The sequence below is a fragment of the Diceros bicornis genome, chromosome 20 (genome assembly GCF_020826845.1).
Source record: "Diceros bicornis minor isolate mBicDic1 chromosome 20, mDicBic1.mat.cur, whole genome shotgun sequence".
NCBI classification, from domain to species: Eukaryota; Metazoa; Chordata; class Mammalia; order Perissodactyla; family Rhinocerotidae; genus Diceros; species Diceros bicornis.
In genome coordinates, this window is record NC_080759.1 from 20,458,544 (window position 1) to 20,475,876 (window position 17,333).

The following is a 17,333-nucleotide window of genomic DNA, read 5'->3' on the forward strand; positions in this document are numbered from 1 at the left end:
AAGCTATTCAGCTTTTTCTGGGTCTCTCCCACGTATACACGTTATAAAGCTTTGTTTGATTTTCTCCTGCTATTCTGTCTCATGTCAATTTAATTTGTAGCCCAGCTAGAAAGGACCTAGAGTGGGTAGAGGATAGTCTTCCTCCCCTACACCCTCATTACCAAACTCTTTCATCTAAATGAGATTTTTTTTTTACCTAAAGGATAGAAATGCAAAGGATCTGAAGTTTAACCTTGATGAACTTGTTGTACTAGCTCAGGTACAAGTTTTTGAGTATTTAGAACTGAAAATCTCAAAGATTTCATGAGCCCAAATTACCTCAGGTAAAACAAAGATAAAAGTTATTTCGATATACGAATTATTTTACTTACCCATCGGAAATCTTTCCCATCAAATTTTCGGGCATTTGTAAATAAAACAGTTCTAGCTGGCATGTTAATTCCCATGGCAAAAGTCTCTGTGGCAAATAAAGCCTAAATAAATGAATAATTATACAATTAAACATGTTTTTAAGCTGAAAAACTAGTATCGTACTTTTCAAGTATAAATAAACAAATCATTAATTTTTAAAATTAGTTGTTAATGAGAGAATGCTAGTGGTCTAATGGACAAAGTATTAGCCTATAGAATATCACATTTCCTGGCTTTCACTGATGATGCAGCAGTTTTAGAGACACCTTTAGAATCTCTGAGGGGAGATCAGAATCAGTGGCTCTTTAACTCTACTTCTAAGACTTTACCAACAAAAATTTTACTACACAAAAAAACTTTGTGTGGTTTAAGCACACAAAGGTATATGTACAAGTAAAGTCACTGAAGTACTATTAAACAGATAAGGAATAAATAGGTATAAAGACAAAAATACTTTATTTCATCAACTCAACAGAACAGTATTCATCTTTTAGAAAGAATGAAGAGCTATGCATATGACCAAATTGGATAACAACATGAGTAGTATAATCACTTTTTTTGTTTAAAAAATAAATCATGTATTATTTGTATGTATGCTAGTGGATATTTCTGAGAAGTGGACGGCAATCATGGTCTTTTATTCTTTACTTTATGCAAAATTGTTCTATTTGAATTTTACAACCCATAAGTATCACTTATATTTTTAAGAAAAGATTCTTTAAAATGGGCCTCAGGAAAATATACAATCTAGCAGAGAATATCAATAGGGTCTTACCAGGACCCAAGTATAAATAGTAACCAATTCTTTATCTAAAATACCTCTAGTATGTTCTTTAGGGTGAGTAAATTTCTTTTAAATATTCTACTCAGAGCTGAGATTCTCATGATAAATCTCTAATCTGATTTTTAAAATTCTAATCTGATTTTTAAACATAAAATAATTTATCAGTCATACATAGGCTTATGACTACATTTTGGAGTTGTTTAATATCTCATTTCTGGGTACAGACATCAACGTAATTGTAAAAATTAAATTAGACTCTCTTTGGTTTAAATTAGAACATCCTAAATAATTCTCTTTTGTAAGTCTAATCAGCAATTCTCCTTGTCTTCTCTAAACTAATTCTTTAAATCTGTATATAGAAAGGAGTCTACTTATAGAATCAACTGCAGGTCGGATGATTAAATAGCACCTCCTGCAAAATTCCACACTGTATCCAAAAGTGCCACCGTTTCTTTAAGAATAGAAAAGCAAACAAATGATTTTTTACCTATAGCCTAAAATTTACGAAGTATAACACTATATATAAAAATCAAGTTTATTACCTTAGTCATTCCATATGACCTAACCAAAAAAACCAAAAAAAAAACCAAAGCTGCCTCTAAACAGTGTTCTTGATAATTGTCAAACTATTCCCACAACACAATTTTAAGGCATAACTAATAAAAATAAAATCATACCTTTATCAATCCTTCAGAAAAAAGAATTTCTATAGTTTCTTTCAAAATAGGAAGTAAACCACCATGGTGAATACCAATCCCGCGCTTCAAAAGAGGAAGAACATGTTCAACCTGTAATTGGAATAACATTTATTTTACAACAATATGAGGAAAAGAGAATTTAAAAATGTTACACTAACCAAACTAAGAAAAATTGGTAATCAAGAGAGCTGTTAGGGCCGGCCCCGTGGCTTAGCGGTTAAGTGCGCGCGCGCCGCTGCTGGCGGCCTGGGTTCGGATCCCGGGCATGCACCGACACACCGCTTCTCCAGCCATGCTGAGGCTGCGTCCCACATATAGCAACTAGAAGGATGTGCAACTATGACATACAACTATCTACTGGGGCTTTGGGGAAAAAATAAATAAATAAAATTATAAAAAAAAAAAAAAAAAGAGAGAGAGCTGTTAAAAGAAATGTTATATAACCTTTTCAGAATAAAAGCAAAAACCAAACCCATATTCCCAGAGATTATTAAACTCAAAACACAATATAATTCTGTCCTAGCTTTCTTTAACACGAAAAGCATGTTTTAAATAAACTATAAGTGTTTTGCTGCCTCATTCAAATTTCCTAGCATTACTTCATCTCCTCCAAAAAAATTAAAGGTTATGAGGGCAAAGTTTGTATCCACACAAAATAAACTTAAAAAAATACAGGTCAACTCAAACCAAAAAGAAATAAATAACTATGAAGTACATTTTAATATAAATATGTACTTTATCTAAAAAAATGGATTATTGAAGAGCTCATTCTCATTAACACTGTCAAATGTCATTAAATATCATACTATTAGAAGTGTGCTAGGTTAACAAAGATGTATAAAGACATGGCTCAGCCCTTAGATACTTGTAATTCAGCTGGAAAGAAAACTCACAAAAAAATTTTATAAATTAAATACTATTTTAAATACCAAGAAACATGCTATTGCAGTCTTATAAATTTCTTACAAATCAAAGCAATCATTTGTAAGCAGAATGACTTCTCCATTTTTCTTTTCACAAAACAAAACTTGCATTTATTAGGTTGGACTAAAGCACTAGTTCATAGGTTTGGATGCACATTAGAATCACGTGGGGAACTTTTGAAAGATTCTAATGACCAAGACACACATCTGACCAATTAAGTCAGAATCTCTGGGAGTGGCACACAGGCCTCAGTATATTTTAGAACTCTCCAGGAAATCCCAATAGTCAAAGGAAAAAAACACTGTATTAGAGCAAAGTAGACATTAATTCCTCACTAAACACATGATCTTCATTAGGTGTGCTCTACTGTTTTGTTTGGTAGCCTTATAAATTAAGAAATTTAGTGCCTTAATACTAGCATTAAAAATTCTGTAGTATTAGGAAGAGGAGCAGTAATTTCCAGACCATGCTAGCTTTCAGAAAAAACTTCCCTCAGGCAGCAAATCTTTCCTCTTGTCACCTTTTCAGAAATTTAAAATATAAATCCAGGTATTATTTCAGTGCAAAATGCAACATATTTACTGCAATGTGCAAACAGTAACAACACCAAGAAATGCAAAGTGAATATATGCCACTTATTAATATCCATACTACTTACTGACATTAAACACACACCTGAGGGAGCTTTTTATCTTCATCGGACAAGCAGTCAATCGCATTATTGAATACTTCTTCAACCATCTTCTTTTCTTCATCTAAGAGAGAAAAATCCAAGGTACATAAATATCTAAATGAGTCAGTGATACCAAACTTCACACTTGCAAAGAATGAGAGTCTATAAAGAGTAAAAAGGAAGAGGCAGTATTTAACATAGTCAGAAGGGAAAGTAGACAAAATTACTACATAATTATTTCATAAAATTCACTTCCTTTCAAAACATATCTAGCAGAGTTAATCCATGAATAAAAGTACTATCTTTAATAACATTAGTAACAATAACTACACTAAGTGCTCTACATGCAATATTTAAGTTTAACAATTATAGGACACAGGGATTATTATTATTCACTACTGAGGAAAGTGAGGCTTAGAAAAAATAATGGGCATTGCTATTAACTTAGATCAACAATTCCAAAGCCTATGCTCTTAACCATTACACTGCCTTCTTATAGAGTATCTATTAAATATAGGTAGTTAATAAAAATTTGTTGAATTAATCAATATATAACCCTGCAACATTAAGCATATTCAGCACTGGTAGTTATAAACATTTCTAAGCAACGCAATTCACACAGTCAAAATACAAAATATTATTGGCTTTAGGAGGTTATGTGGGTTATCTATCATTTGTTACTTTTACCCACAGATAAGTAAAAATTAGCTTTAAAATGCAAGGTTAGTTCTGTGCCTTAATAAAAAAAACAGTACAGCGGAAATTTGATTTTGGATGATCCAAGATATTATTTACTTCTCACTGTACAGGATTACATACCCAAAAGACTGAATTGAATGATGATTTGGTTGGTATTTAGCATGCTGCAATTTGTGGTTAGGCTGTGCAACTATCCAGCTGTGTGACTTTGAGTGAGTTACATTTACAGTTAATACATGGGCATAATTTATTAATTTGCTAGAAGTTATTTTGCTTTATTCAAAAATTATACCACAGTTAGGTAAAGGGAAAGTCACTCCAGTTTGGTTTTCTAGAAGAATGAAGCACAGTAATTTCTATATAGTAAGTGGTCTAAGAGACCTAACCTTAAGTAGTCAGATAGAAAACCATAATAACTAAGGAGCTTATGGCAATGAAGTATAAGAAGGTATGATTCTAATATTTCTCAGTAGAGTTCTTTGCATTTTACACAGATCAATGTACTTATAGCTTCCAATAAATAAGAAGAAAGAAGAAAGGAAAGAAATGATAAATCGAGGGCCTCTTAAAGCTTTTACAAATGTGATGAGTACCTACCAATGTAACTGTGAGGTGAACTGCATATCCTAGTAACACACAACAGATAACGTCCTACCAGAAATATATTTACGCCCATTTTCACATAACATTAAAACTATACCGAAATTACATAGTACCTGTGTTGAAATCTAATTTGGTCATTTGAAGTGCATAGGCTTCACAATCTTTCTTACTAAAACTGAAAATAATTACAGGTTGAAAATTTCTTTCCATAATCATCTTCACAATCTTGAACACATTTGATGGTCCTGCAAAAATAGTACATAAACCACACCCAAAATTAACTAAAAATCTATCATAGATCTAAACACAAATCTAAAACTAAAAACCTCTTAAAAAATATATAGGAGTATATCTTCATGATCTTGGGTTAGGCAGAGCATTCTTAGATACTATACCAAAAGCATAAGCAACAAAAGAAAAAAACAAGTAAACTGGATTTCATCAAAATTAAAAACTTTTGTACTTTAAGACACACCAACAATAATGTGAAAAGACAACCCTAACCCACAGAATGGGAAAAATTATTTGCAAATCACATATCTGATACGGGTCTAGTATCCAGAATATATCAAGAATTCTTAAAACTCCACAACAACAAAAAATCTAGTTTTTAAATGGGCAAAGAATTTGAATAGATATTTCCCCAAAGAAGATATACAATAGCCAACAGGCACATGAAAAGATACTCAACATCATTAGCCAGTAGGGAAATGTAAATCAAAACCACACTGAGATACGACTTCATATCAACTAGGACGACTACAACCAAATGGACAGATTTAGTAAGAAGTGGCAAGGATATGGAAGAAAATGGCAACCTCATACCCTTCTGATGGAAATGTATAATGGTGTAGCCAATTTGGAAAATAATCTGGCAGTTATTCAAAAGGTTAAACATAGAATTACCATATGACTCAGCAATTTCACTCCTAGGTACATACTCAAGAGAAAAGAAAACATGTTCACACAAACACTTGTAGTACACAAATGTTTACAGCAGCATTATTCACAACAATCAAAAAGTGAAAACAACCCAAATGTCCATCAACTGAAGAACGGATAAATATACAATGGAATGTTATTTGACCATAAAAGAGAATGAAGTACTGACTTCATGCTATATAACACAGATGAAATTTAAAAACAAGCTAAGTGAAAGAAGCCAGCTGCAAAAGACCACACATATTTTGATTCCATTTATATGAAATGTCCAGGAAAGGAAAACAGAGACAGAAAGTAGATCAGTGATTGCCTAAGGCTGAGGGGTTGGGGGGAAGAGGTTGGAGGAAAATGAGCAAGACTGCTAATGGATATGGGGGGTTTTTTTTGAGTGTTGAAAATGTTCTAGAATTAGTTGTAGTAGTAGTTGCACTGCAAAGCAGTTGCACAACTTTGCGAATATACTAAAATCCACTGAACTGTACACTTAAAAATGTTGACTTTTAAGGTATGTGAATTATATCTCAATAAAAAAATTGCAGTGATGGTTGCATAAATTGTATACTTTAATGGGTGAATTGCATAGTATGTGAATTATATCTCAATAAATGTCATATAGCAAAAAGAGATCTACCTTTATTCATCCAATTTTATCATATACTATCCAGATCTTTATAAAGCTTCCTGAGAAAAATGAAGTTAAACAAAATAACAAAAACTGTAATTTGAAAATACCATTTATATGTAAATTTCTCTCGAAACAAAGTTCCAAATTACCTTTTGTTCCTCCTTTCCGCCCTTTCTGATCTCCTTTTGCCAAATCACCAGCATCTCGAAGTACTTGCATTGCAGTATTAAAATTATCTTCTCTAAAGTCACCCTGGAATCAGATATTTTTCTATGTAACTTCACTAATATTTAATCAAAATCCAAACATTTTTCATACTTCAAAACAAAGCTTCCTCAAATAAAAATAATTTAATAATAATTATAACAAAGGTCACTAAAATAGTATAAAAGGTGATAAAGGGGTAATAAAACTGGGAAAAGTAAAGCATAAGATATCTGAAACATAACCAGAGGCCCTATTCTCCAGGCATTTAAAAATACTGGGAAAGGGGGGCCTGGGAAAGGGGGTGGCGTAGCAGTTAAGTGCGCACGCTCCACCTGGGCGGCCCGGGGTTCGCAGGTTCGGATCCCAGGCGCGCACTGACACACTGCTTGTCAAGCCATGCTGTGGTGACATCCCATATAAAGTAGAGGAAGATGGGCACGGATGTTAGCTCAGGGCCAATCTTCCTCAGCAAAGAGGAGAACTGGCATCAGATGTTAGCTCAGGGCTCATCTTCCTCACCAAAAAAAAAAAAAAAAAAAAAAAAATACACTGGGAAAAGAAGGAAATCTAATTCACGCATGAGAAAAACACGTCTTAAATATAATTTTTGAAATAAAAATACACAGGAAAACAACTTTGGACTGTAACACTATTTAGGAAAAAAAATATCTGCCAATTCTTCTCTAGATTAAGGAAAAACAGGTATAAACGACAAAGTAGGACATTGTAGATATAAGAATGACAATTACTCCCTTACATTTTCATCAACCACAAGGTGCAGTCCATCTCCCCCTGCTGGAAAAATGTAGTGCTGCAATGGAGTAGGTCGATAATCTGTGTAAATTACGTGACAAGGCTATAAAAAGAAAGAAATATAATTTAAAAATATAATATTTTACTTCTTCAAAATAATACCGTGTATTTGACCTACCTAAATAAACTTTTGAATTCAACATTTCAAAAGGGAAAATACTTTTTAAAAAACTTTAAAAACTAGGCACGAGAAGACTGTGGAAAAATTAGTTCTATCAAATTATTCTACCATCTGTTCAATTTCACCAATTCCCTAACCACCGCCAAATACATGATTTGAGCTTCAATAATGATCCTGGATCTATAACCTAGACCTGTGATGCCACAGAGAAGATGCTTGTTTCTACAGAGCAGCAGTATGGTGCCACACAATGCTTCCTGAAGTAAAATAGGACTTTTCTGTCCCACAGAGGCTTTTCAAAGCCTTACTAAAGCAGCAGATTGACTTAGGTCTTCCAGAAGATCCACTGGGTTTCTATCCTACAGAAGCAATATGGCTGTTACAAAAATGCCATTAGAGAGCTTATGAACAGATAAAAGCAACTTTGTGAGGATAGTGGTGTAAAGAAAAAATAGGGTAGGAAAATAAAACCAAGAATAAATTTAATACACATGAACAAACGGTGTTATAAGGTCCTATACCACTGCTAAATTGGACTAGAAACACAAAAGGGAAACATGGTCAGTAAAGTTTGACTATGTTCACGTGAGAAAAATCAAATCATATGCTCAGGAGATGCCCAGCTTTTTCTTGGTACCGAGGTCTTAGAGGAAATTCTCTACTGTGTACTCATGGCTCCCTGTAGGAGTAAATGCAGTAGTTTCCAAACCTGGCAGATCATCAGGATCAACTTGCGAGCTTTTAAAAGTCAGAGCTTTCAAGACCCTATTCCCAGAGATTTTGATAACACTGTTTGAGATGGGACTCAGAAATCCACACTTGTAAAAAGCTAGTTAGTTGATTTTGATAAGCTTGCTTGATTTGAGAAGTAATTTCACATTAAAATGTCTTCTTTATTCTAGACAGCATTAGGAACAAAGTACAGCACACAGTAAGCCAACTTAGAACATTTTAAATATTGAAGACATCAAAAAAGAGAAAGAAAATACCTGTTTATGTAAATGGCAAATCCACTCAGCAAACTGTCGGGCATTTGGAATAGTAGCCGAAAGAAAGACATAGTGAACATTATCAGGAAGCAAAATAATAGTTTCTTCCCATACCACACCACGCTCTGAAAAAAATAAATATACCTTGGAATTCAGTGTCACTTTATTGAAAAATATCTAAAATTATTTTCTCTCAAGCTCAATAATTAGAAATGCAGATCACTTTACACAAGGATATTTTTAGCCACAGACCCTTACTGAAAACTACTTTAGTACTTACCATGAATTTATCCAGTAGAAAGTTAGTAGACTAAACCACTATAAACACAATGTACTCTGAAATAACAGCCTGCAAAGACCAGCTCCAGACTGAATCTTTTTCAAACAGCCTAACAAGAGTCCCATGACAATGGAAATAGCATTTCCATCTCACTTTGAGAAGCAGAAGTTAATGGCTTGTAGAAAGTTGCAGCAACAAATTTCGAAGAAACACAATTACTACACCACATGGCATCTTTCATGCAAATTACCCTCATGATCTCTAGAGATGAAACATCTGATGAACGGAAAAACTGTAAGTCAGTTTTTATTAAAATGGAAAAAACCCAGAAAAATCAGTTTGAGAATTTCCCTCTAAAATAAACAAATCAATACAGGATTCATGATCTGAAACCAAAACAACTCTGTTCAGAACTTAATTTTATGAATTTGAAAAGGGTGAAATGTTTAAAGGGTAAGTGATTTCTTAAATTGTATTACTTTCACTACAAATACAAGTGAACTCAGCGCTTCAGTTTAAATAAAAACCAAGTTTTATTTTAAGCGTGCACATGTTAAACATTTAACTTTTAAATGTGTTTGTTACCGTTAGCCCTCCCAGTTCCACCCAAAATTCAAAGTACACTTTTCCATTATAGTGTAATAGTTCAAGTAAAGGAATATTTATAACTTTTTCTTTATGCTCATCTTTATTTCATAGTCCTCATTTTATTTTCTTACCATAAACATGAATTTCTTAGTTTTTTTAAAAAATTAAAATAACAATAAAAACAAGGAAGTTAACTTTGTAGGCTAGAAGTTTTAGAAATTCTTTAACAATAGTCATATTATACAGCTCTGTACTAAAAGCAAACTAGTTTTAATTCCATTTGTTTTATTTGAATTTGCATTTCCTCACCCAGAAAAGTTACAATTTAAGAAGCTATAGTTGAATGAGATCCTACCGGAAATATTATATCATGTCCACACTTTAGTTTACTAGAACTCTAGACACATGAAAACTCAAAGCAAAATTTTACAGCTACTTGTTCAAAATTCCTAATGCCGTTCTTAAGGAAAATACATGGCACACATCTCAACAACGCGACAGAATATACCTGAATCTCTCATATAATGAATTTCATCAAATATGACCCAAGCAACTTCTCGCATAACTTCAGAACCTCTGTACAGCATACTTCTCAAAATCTAAAGCAAAAAATAGGAGATTTAGCAGGATTCTGATATAACAAAAGCTCTTCTTTCTAACACGGGATTTTGGAAATTCTTTTTTAATGGAAACATTAAAATAATTTTACGGGTTATATATCTTAAGTATATTTCATAAATCAAATTACATTCCTTTTCTCATAAATCTAAAATAAATGACTTCTCAACAGTTAGTAATCAGATACAATTCATGGACAGAATTATCACCTCTATCTTTACATATCTTGAATATCAAGCCACTTCCTTTATCCCAAGATTTACAAGATTTATCCCAAGATTTACACCTACTAGGACATGAGAGCAACTTAAAATTATCTTCTATCCAACACACTGGATCTCATACTGTTTACCCATTGTTTTCTGTCTCATCTCACAATATGAATAACTTTCTGGCAACCATTCTCCTGATTTTTGAGTTAAAGAAAATCTTCCACAGATGGACGCAAGTTTGAGAATGGAAAATAAATTTACTTTCGGCACCAAAATGAAAAGTGAACAATGTTTTTAGCTGACTCTGCAGACCAGAAGCTAATTTATGCTCTCTATTGTACTGTGCCCTTATAAAATGCAAGGATATAATTTAAGTATATACAAAAGTACTTAGTACAGTAAAGATAGCTAATCATGTCCAAAACATAAAATCTTATAAGTATATGTAAAACTTAACTGTGATTATGGGAAGAAGCTAAACATACTCGGGCATTTTTTAAAAAGTTAGTTATTTATCTATTTGTATCAACACTCAGATGCAGAAGAAAAAAAATCTCCTGGAAGAAAGAGCCACTATTTACATGAAACTGTATTTACATCCTTGAAACTATGTCTAAAACCATCAAAGTATTTTCATGTCACCAACAATAAGCCTTTAAAAATATCTGGTGAAGAAAAAACTGTATCTATATTGTATGACAAATAACAGAAATATTTCTAATTTACAACTAAATTTATACAATTGCTAGAATGCTTTAAGATGAACCGTATCTAGAATGTTTTAAGATGAACCGTATGGCTTTCAAATAAATCTACTCAGAAAGTAAACTATTACATTTTATATAGAGCAAGTGATAAAACATTAGATGTTCTAATTGAATAGACACACTAATTAAATTACAAGGGAAAAACTAGATGAGGCACCATATAAATTACCTCTGTGGTCATAACAAGACAAGATGCTGTAGGATTAATAGTAACATCTCCAGTCATCAGACCAACATCTTGAAATTCTTCATACATTTCACGGTATTTCTGGTTACTCAGAGCCTTAATTGGGCTGGTAAATATTACACGCTGTTTTTCCCTTAAGGCCAATGCAATGGCATACCTAAAAATGTGAAAACAAATAAGAATAAAGTATTTACAAAACCTTTTCTCTAAAATATATGATTTGAAAAATTCTATTAATACATAAAATATGTCCAAATTTTCCCTAATTACTCATCTTTAATGGACTTTGCAGAACGTGAATATCTTATTCTATTTACTACTGACAAACTATTATAATAATAATTACTATAAGCCTCAAGTGTAGTCCTGTAAGTGAACAGGGACATTTTAATTTTAACTCTGTTCTTGGAGTTAATGTAACTTAATTACTAATACCAATGGATTACTAATGGGTACCCTACGTCTTGCAAATAAAACACCTTTGGTTCTATACATGGGCCTCCAAAAGTTTAGAGCCTCTGCCTGTCAGTTTATAAAACAATTAGGACACACTAGAAAATGAAACACTAGAAAATGAAGTTTTCTCTTTTCAGTTTTACAAATAAGTTAATCCATATGTATTCTTTCCCCACATGTAAGAGTTACCAAATCAGTTCTTGATTGAAAATTACAGTAAGTTCTAATTATGAAAAAGCTCTTTCATAGCTATTAATAGAACACAATATAGTAGTTTTGTTTTTTTTAAAGAAAATTCAATTGACTTAGTATTTAAATATAGACTATGAAAACAGGACTAAGCTTAGCACTGTGGTAGATACTCCGTGTTTAAGATACAGTTCCTGCCCACAACAGGCTTATGACCTATTTGGGGAAACAAAAATAATATTCATCCCAACCATCCTCGAAAAAGTGAAATAAATAATTAAAAAATTAAAAGTTGTCCAAACATAATCAAATATGAATTGTAAGAGATATACAGGAGAGAGAAAAGAATATAGACATGCCATAATATATTATCTAATATGTCCACTTTTCAACAAAAAATTAGAAGATATAAAAAGAAAGAGGAAAGTATGATCCATACTTAGGGGAAAAAAAGCAGTCATGAGAAACTGATTCTGAGTTGGCCCAGATGTTGGAGTTAGTAGACAAGAATATCAAAGCACCTGTTAGAAACATGTCCACAAAATGCAAGGAAACTATGTTCTAAGAATTAAAGGATATAGGACAATGATTCAACAAACAGTCATTCTGAACAGAGAAAACAAAACTATAAAAACACAGCCAAATGAAAACTCTACAGATGAAAAGTACAATAAATGAAATGAAAAATTCACTAGATGGGCTCAAGAGCAGATCTGAGATGGCAGACGAAAGTATCAGTAAAAATGAACATAGATCAATAGAAATTATCAAATCTAAAGAGAGAAAGAAATATAAGAAAAACTCAGAGATCTACAGACAACCTCAAGTGTCCCAATGGAAGCTCCAAAATGAAAAAGAGGCATAAAAAATATTTGAAAAAATAACAATGAAAAATTTTCTAAATTTGTTAAATAAAAAAACAGTCTACAGATCCAACAGGGGCAATGAACCCAAGCAGGAGAAACTGAAAAAGAATCAGACCTAGAAATATAGTCAAACTGCTGAATGACAAAGTCTTTAAAGCAGCAAGAGAAAAACAACTCATATAACAACACATATAAGAGAACAACACCATAATTAAGGCTAACTTCTGACCAGAAACAATGGAGTAGAAAGAAACAATGTCAGGAGAATGACTATCCAATGTTGGAAGAAAAAACTGTCAACCAAGAATTCTAGATTCAGTGACAATCTCCTTTCAAAAACAAAAGCAAAATAAAGACAATTCCAAATAAAAACTGAGGAAATTCATTGCTAACACATCTACCCTGCAAGAAATATTCTTAAAAAATCCTTTAACTCAAATCCAGAGAAAAGAAGAGTTTCAGAAATGATAAAAATGTGGGTAAATATAAGACTGTATATTTCTTTTATTCAATTAATAGTTTTAAAACATAAGACTATTTAAAGTAAAAATTATAACACTTTATTACACTAGATTTATAGCATATATATTTGAAATATATATGATAAAAATAGCACAAAAAAGGAGGAGGAAGTATTAGAGCAAGGTTTCAGTATTTTACAGAAATTGTGGTTGTGCTTTAGTTAAAAATGCATAGTGTAAGCCCTAGAATTACCACTAAAAACACAACCCAAAGCTAAAAAATCAACAGAGGAATTAAAATGGTACACTAAAAAATATTTGCTAAGCACAACAGAAGGCTGTAAAGACATGAGACACAGTCATGTGTCACTTAATGACAGGGATACCTTCTGAGAAATGCACTGTTAGGCAATTTCATCATTGTGGGAACATCATGAAGTGTACTTACACAAACCCAGATGGGATAGTCTACTACACACCTAGGCTACATGGTACTAATCTTATGGGACCCCCGACGTATATGCAGTCCATCATTGATTGAAACATCATTATGTGGTGTGTGACTATACTAAAAAACAACAAAAGGCAAATGTAAATCCAACCATATCAATCACTAAATTAAATTCCTGAAATCAAAGTATTTTCTCCAATCACAAAGAAATTAAATTAGAAATCAAAAATAGAAAAAATATGGAAAATCACCAAATGCTGGAAAAGTAAATGACATAGAGGAAATGAATAGAGGAACTAAAAATGGGATGCATCTAAAACATCTAAGAGGGAAATTTATAGTTTTAAACACATATATTAGACAGGAAGAATGATCTAAAATCAAAAATCTAACTCCACCTCAAAAAATTTCAAGACAGACACAGATTACCAAAATTGACTCAAGAAGAAAGGAAAATAATCAGGAATTAAAAATCTTCCCATAAAGAAAAGACTAGGTGGTTCAGATAGCTTCATTAGTGAAGTCTATCAAACATTTAAAGAGGAAATAATACCAAACCTACACCACACTCTTTCAGAAAATATACCAGGAGAGAGCACTTCTTGACTTATATTATGAGGTCAGTATTAACATGACACCAAAGCCAGACAAAGACCTTACAAGAAAAGAAAACTACACAACAATATCCTTCATGAAGATGAAAAAAAAAGTCCAGAACAAAATATGAGTAAACGGAAACTGGCAACACATACAAATGATCATCTGCCATGAACAACCAGGTTTATTCCAGGAATATAAGGTTGGTCTAACATCAGAAAATTAATGTCATATACCACATGAACAGAATAAAAAGCAAATAGCACATCATTGTCTCAATAGACAGAAAACGCACTTGACAAAAGACAATACTTCTTTTTTTCATTCTCAATATATTTACTTTTTTCCAGTTTTATTGAGAAATAATTGACATGTAACATTGTGTTAAGTTTAAGGTATACAACATGATGATTTGATACACATATATACTGTGAAATGATTACCACAATAAGGTTAATTAACATCTCCATTATCTCACATAACTACTTTCTTTTTTATGGTGGGAACATTTAAGATCTAGTCTCTTAGCAACTATCAAATATATAATACAGTATTGTTAACTATAGTCACCATGCTCTACATTAGATCCCCAGAACTTACTCTTTTTATAACTGGAAGTTTGTAACCTTTGACCAACATCTCCCTATTTCCTCCATCCCCCAGCCCCTGGCAGCCACCATTCAACTCTGTTTCAATGAGCTCAGCTTTTTTAGATCCCACCTGTGAGATCATACACTATTTTGTCTTTCTCTGTCTGACCTATTTCACTTAACATAATGCTCTCAAGGTCCACCTATGCTGTCACAAATGGCAGAATTTCAGGATTTCCTTTTATATGGCCGAATAATATTCCATCCATTGTGTGTATGTGTGTATATATACACACCACATCTTCTTTATCCATTCATCTGTTGATGGACATCTAGGTTGTTTCCAAGTTTCAGGTATTATGAATAATGGGAGTGCAGATATCTTCTCAAGATACTAATTTCACTTCCTTGGATATATACCCAGAAGTGGAATTCCTGGATCACATGGCAGTTCTATTTTTAATTTTTTGAGGAAGCTCCATACTGTTTTTCATAGTGGTTATACCAATTTACATTTCCATCAACAGTGCACAAGGGTTCTCTTTTCTCAACATCCTTGCCAACACTTGTTATCTCTTGTCTTTTTGATAACAACCATTCAAACAGGTGTTTGTTTTTGCATTTTCATTTATGCCCAACTAAAAATAGAAGGGAACTTCCTCAACCTGATAAAGGGCATCTAGGAAAAACACGACAGCTAATATCATACTTAATAGAGAAACATTGAATGCTTTTCCCCTAAGATTGGGAAAAGGCAGGTATGTCCACTCTCACTACTGCTTTTCAACACTGTACTGGATTTTGCTAAGGCAATAAGAAAAAGAAACTAAAGGCATACGTATTGGAAAGAAGTAAAACTATCTTTATTCACAGACAATATGACCATCTATGCAGAAAATCTTACGGAAGGCACAAAAAAATTAATAAAACTTATTAATAAGCAAGTTTATTAACAAAGTCACAGGATAAAATAAGTGTATAAAAATTAACTGTACTTCAATATACAAGCTATCAGCAATCCAAATATGAACTTAAGAAAGAATGCCATTCACAATAGCATGAAACAAAAAAAAATACTTAGAAGCAGATTTAAGGAAATGTGTGTAAATCCTGTATACTGAAAATGACAAAATACTGCTGAGAGAAATTAAAGAAAACCTAAATAATGGAGGAATATATCATGCTCATGGTCTGGAAGAGGCAATAGTTAAGATGACAATTCTCCCCCAAATCTGTAAATTCAACACAATCCCTATAAAAATTCAAGTAGTCTTTTTGGTAGAAATTAACAAGCTAACGTTAAAATTTTATTGGGAAATACGAAGGACCTAGAGAAGCCCAAACAATTTTAAGAAAGAAGCTAAAGAATTCTCACTTAATTTCGATACTTACTTTAAAGCTATAGTAATCAAGACAGTGTGGTACTTGTGTAAGGATAGACATAGAGATCAACAGAACAGAAAGTCCAAAACCAAACCCATACATTTATAGTTAATTCACTGGGAATTCAATAGTCAATTCAATTCAAAGGTAATTCAGTGAAAAAACGATAGTTTTTCAGCTGGAACAATTAGATATCCACACACAAAAATATTAATTTAAACCCTTAACTCACATCACACATAAAAATTAACTCTAAGGAAATCATAGCTTTAAATGAAAGAGCTATAGTCAAGAAAAAAATGTAAGAGAAAATATTTGTGATCTTGGTATAAGCAAAAATTTCTTTGGTATTGATATCAAAAGCACCATCGATCCATAAAATAAAAAACAGAGGCTGAACATCAAAATTAAAATCTTTGCTCTACAAAAGATATCATTAAGATAGTTTAAAGAATTTTTTACAGTGCACTAAGACCAACAACCTAATTTTAAAAATCAGCAAAAGAGTGAAATAGATATTTAACTTAAGATATACAAATGGCTGATAAGCACTTGAAATCATTAGCCATCAGAAAAACGCAAATTAAAACCACTATGTCACATCGCTACATACCCACTAAAATAGGTATAATCAAAAAAGATAATACCAAAAGTTGGCAAGGATATAGGAAAACTGGCACCGTCATACACTGCTGGTAGGGATATAAACTACCACAGCCACTTTGGAAAACAGTATGGCAGTTTCCTGAAGAGTTAAATATATATTTGCCATGAAATCCAGAAATTCCATTTCTAGGTATCTACCCAAGAGAAATGAAAACATGTCTACACAAAGACTTGTGCATGAATGTTTATATCAGTATTATTCATAATAGCCAAAAACACAAAACAACTCAAATTATCACCTAAATAAACAAAATGTTATGTGTATCCATAAAATGTAATACTACTTATCAATAAAAATAAATGAACTAGTGACATATGCAACACAAGCGAAATCTCAAAAACATTATGCCAAATGCAAAAAAAACAGACACAAAAGATTCCACATGATTTCATTTATATGAAATCTCTAGAGAAAGCAAAACTATACAGACCAAAAGCTGATCAGCATTTGCCTAGGGCTGGAGGTAGGGGTAGGTTTGAATGCAAACACACACAAAGGAACCGTATAGATGGATGTCTAAAACTGGTGAGGT

At 32.4% G+C, this 17,333-nt stretch overlaps 1 protein-coding gene across 1 annotated transcript in view; it reads right to left on the minus strand.

Moving 5' to 3' along the window:
• MTREX (Mtr4 exosome RNA helicase) overlaps positions 1-17,333 on the minus strand; it is a 102,053-nt gene that overhangs the window by 67,186 nt on the left and 17,534 nt on the right. Inside the window, exons 6-14 of the mRNA XM_058564070.1 lie at positions 11,124-11,298; positions 9,866-9,956; positions 8,490-8,614; positions 7,324-7,422; positions 6,509-6,611; positions 4,906-5,037; positions 3,493-3,572; positions 1,873-1,983; positions 372-473 (exon numbers count right to left, since the gene is read on the minus strand). Of these exons, the coding sequence (XP_058420053.1) occupies positions 372-473; positions 1,873-1,983; positions 3,493-3,572; positions 4,906-5,037; positions 6,509-6,611; positions 7,324-7,422; positions 8,490-8,614; positions 9,866-9,956; positions 11,124-11,298 (1,018 nt within the window). The remainder of the gene's footprint in view (positions 1-371; positions 474-1,872; positions 1,984-3,492; positions 3,573-4,905; positions 5,038-6,508; positions 6,612-7,323; positions 7,423-8,489; positions 8,615-9,865; positions 9,957-11,123; positions 11,299-17,333) is intronic.